We start from the raw sequence: 4,079 nt of genomic DNA on the forward strand, positions 1-4,079 counted from the left end.
CTTAGTAAAGTCTACCTACTGAAGTCACAATTTTTTCTAATATAGTGCAGAATAATTAAGTTTTCATTGCAGGTTAATATATAATCAAGTTTTGTAATGAAAGAATTTGTTACTTAGAAATTAAAAAATAAACAGTTAAATTGATTAAAAAAGAAAAAAAATACAATTTGATATAATCGTGGACTTGATACACGAATACGTGATTGACCAATCCACAATAGTACTAACTAGATTAAAGCTTAATCGTCTACCGAATACACAATTTTCGTGTCCATTCTCACTATTTTTAAAAATTCTTTCTCATATATTAATTATATTATTGAACTTTCTCCCAATATTTTATCGATTTATTATTAATATATTAATTTATTAAGACTTCTTAAAGTAAATGAGTTCAAGTATATCAAAAAGTATACCGACATCATTTCTATGCATAAACAATGATTAAAATTTCTCAGTATAAGAATGATAAATCACCCTTATTTTTATTATTTTTTTTTCAAAATAACTACCCAGCATCCATTACTTTTCAGTTTTCACCCAAGTTGTCTTCATGTGTTAAGAGTGTAACCTGTAATTTTCAAGATTATGTAATTTTATAGCAAAAGGACCTATAAACAAAGGCGTTATCCGCCCTTAAACTCCAGAGGAGGAAAGTGCCAAAAAACTTGATATAAGGAAGTACTCTAAAATCCATACTCTAATTCTAGTCTAATTTTCCTATACCGACTCCAACATCAATTACGCATCTATTTAAAACGTTACTAGTTGAACAGAAAATACTACTTAAATAAGCAGAAGCAACATTCTAGTCTAGACCCAAGTGCCTTTGAAAAGAGGCTCCGTGGGAACCGTCTCTCCAAAAGTCTTAACCAAATCACATTCTTCTCCTTCAGTGGTCAGCTCCAACCCCAATTCCTCTTCTATATCATCTGAAGCCGATATGAGCAAGAACTCACACCCTTCAAAATTCAAGTAGTCTGGTGGGTCTGCTGGGTGATACCCTTTGTGCCCAAATTGGCCTTGCAAGTGCGCTGGAAATTGCGCCCTGCGTTTTTGGTGAGAACCACCAGCTCCTCCTTGATCTGGGTTCTTTATTTGTATCACAAACGACCCTTCCCTTTCAATGTTAAACCACTTCTGAGGCTCGTTTTTTTCATCTTCTGATGGAAACTCTAGCTTGTAGATCAAATGTGTGTGGTACTTGTTCTTTGGATTGTGCCTTAAGATACGGTAAATGCCTTCGCCCAAAGCTCTTGCAGCAGAAATATGGCGATGTCCTCTCGTTGACGTGTCGTATTCCCCTGTTGTAGCCATCGGAAACTAAGTTTATTCTGGTGTTAAAAAAGCAATTGAAAACTAATTGGGTATTTAGATTTACCTCCTTGAAGAGCATTCTTGATATCTTGGACATCGGTTGTGACCATATCTACAAATCCCCAGTATGGTCGAGCCCTTTGGGCTGGGTGTGGTAGGCTTTTTCGACCCATAATGATGAACCGCAACAGGGGTTGCTTTTCAATATTCACTTCCTGTGTTTAAGTAAGGTATCTGATTTAGTAATTAGGCCACTAGAAGACTGATAACGAGTCCATTGAGCTTTGGTATTAAGTATATAAATCCCAACTTCTACATCTCTACTTATCTACTTTTAGTTCTTTTGTTTTTTAAATTTCTTAAATTATCAATTGACCTAAATAAACAAAATTCTTAAATTATCAATTGACCTAAAAATTTAAGTGGTGCGTGAAAGTAAATTTAATTTTATATCTAACATTTTTTCTCACTTGTGGACTTATGAACTTAATATATGAAGAAGACTTAACAAATAGAAATCAATATTAATTAGAGAACAAATAATCATGCAAAATTAGAATACAAAACCACATGCTCTAATACCATCTTAAACCGCTTAAGCTAATAGGTCAAATTTTAATACTATATTATCTAACAAAACTTAGCCAGTTTGCTTTGAGTTTTCTTCAAACATGAATTCTTAAGTTCCGTTCTGAAAAAGAATTCGATTTTTTTAAGAAAAAGATAACTATTCATTTTTTTTTATAATTCTTGAAAATCAAGTTCCTTCTTTTTCTTCACTTTTCTTTTTATAGTAGGTTTGAAAATTCGAGTTTTGATCCTAGCACATACAATAAGTGTCTATTATGGATAGATTGTGATATTTTGCTATTAGTTGTAAATATTTTTAGTAGTTTTGTAATCAAAATAAATTTTCAATTATAAAATAATTAATATAATTTAGTTAATATTTAGGTTAGTTGTCAATTTAGATTAATTAGTATTTAATTATTACATTAGAATTAATTAATTAATTATGTTATTTTCGAGAATTTAAGATGGTAATAGAAAACTTTTGGATATTAATTGAAAAATAGAACGGGTCCTCTTCCCTCTTTTAGAGATGAATTTCCCTAAATTTGGCCTAATTACCTATTCTATAACTAAGCCCCCTTTATTAAAGGATTTGGTTTTCGAATTTTTGTTTTTTTTTTTTTTTAAAAAAATAAAGCCTACAGATGCTACTTTTCAGTCCCGTAAATTTAAAATAATCAACCATTATATTTAAAAAAAGAGGTTAATCATGACAATAAATGAGGAAAAACAAAGCATAATTTTTTTTTTTTTAAAATAAAAAAAAAAAATAATAAAGTGTATACAAAGTAAAAAATTTATTTTTATGAATTGGTAAGTTGAGAATCAGAACTACAATCCTGACCCGAAAGACCCCAAGTTATTATTGAACTAAAATGATGATGCTAAAATGGCAAAAAAGGAGCATAGCTAGGTATCCAATTAATTAACCTGGGTGTGGGTACCCTGTCCGCGTTGGGTTCCAGTTGAGGAGCTTGAGGTAGATTGTTTCTCCTCTACCGCCTTCTCACCTGACTCTGGACGCAGAATAATGTACAAGCGTTGCACCTCATCGGGGCTATGCACCTCTTGCTTTTCAACTTTAGGCCTGTAGAAGAAGTATATTTCTCCTCTCTCCTGATTTTCCCATAATTCAATACTTAATTAATTACGATTCCCCATATAATTAAAATTACATACTCAAACATTTACCTGAATTTCAACTCCATCTTCGGCTTTCGTCTTCGATTCTTGGCCCTCTCCCATCCGATCTTCTTTCTTTCCAATTCGGTCTATCCAGATCCTACTTGTGCTTAATTGAGAATTGCATGCCGCTGGATTCTTCAATTTTTAATCTCTTTTCTACCCAACTGCTACTCATGCTCAAGCGACACGATGACCGACTGACACCGCACAAACTCTCTCACTGCCATGTTTACGTCCTGGCCTGCCAAGTGTAACTCGTTTCAGATTTTCTATTTAGATAATTGTAACGATAACGCACTTACAAATATCGCAAAATTTATCCGTCATCAATTCTATCCTTGTTAGATTTTTATTAACATACACTCTATCTTATAGACTCTACACACTAATATAGTCTAATAAAATTCTTTTTAAAAGCTGATCTAAATTTTATTATACTGGCTAATATTTGTATTCACTTTCTATAATGATAGGAGTTAGAATACAAAATACACCCATGTAAAATAATTATTGGTTTTTGGTATGCTTGGAAACTGGGTAGGATTGATATCACTTTCCATATATATATATATACATATATTTAACTGCCATTTAAAATCTGATTAGTAGTTGTTTTTATGTTTTTTTAGGAGTCATTTTTGCATCATCAAAATTAATTTTAAATAATTAAAAACGTATTTTGAAAGATGGATTTTCAAAAAGTTGAAAGGAGAAGCTTTTTATCTATTGATGATAAAGAAGTTCTTATTAAAGTTGTTTGAGACTCCACTCGAAAAATAAACTTTTGTGTGCAGCTAAAATTTGTAATTAAACTATACTAGTCTCTCTAGATCAAACTTCAAATTAAACGGTAATAAGAGAGTTGAGTGCAAAACTAAAGTATAGTAAATTACGATTGATAAATATATAACTAAAACTAAAAGAAAAATAAAGTTGTGTCCTTATTTGAACGACATTTCTTGAGAGATTAGAGAAGATGAACCTGAATGAACAGGTCTCGTCAA

At 31.4% G+C, this 4,079-nt stretch overlaps 1 protein-coding gene across 1 annotated transcript; it reads right to left on the reverse strand.

Annotated features, from left to right (window-relative positions):
- Positions 1–577: 577 nt before the first annotated feature.
- LOC120083676 (uncharacterized) lies at positions 578–3,415 on the reverse strand. The gene is made up of 4 exons (XM_039039516.2): positions 3,082–3,415; positions 2,821–3,006; positions 1,382–1,532; positions 578–1,304 (listed from the first exon to the last, which is right to left on the reverse strand). Exons 1-4 carry the CDS (start codon positions 3,133–3,135, stop codon positions 814–816), a joined length of 882 nt encoding a protein of 293 aa, XP_038895444.1. The 5' UTR covers positions 3,136–3,415; the 3' UTR covers positions 578–813.
- Positions 3,416–4,079: the final 664 nt, after the last annotated feature.

The sequence above is a fragment of the Benincasa hispida genome, chromosome 1 (genome assembly GCF_027475165.1).
Source record: "Benincasa hispida cultivar pf3 chromosome 1, pf3_genome.v1.1, whole genome shotgun sequence".
Classification (NCBI taxonomy): domain Eukaryota; kingdom Viridiplantae; phylum Streptophyta; class Magnoliopsida; order Cucurbitales; family Cucurbitaceae; genus Benincasa; species Benincasa hispida.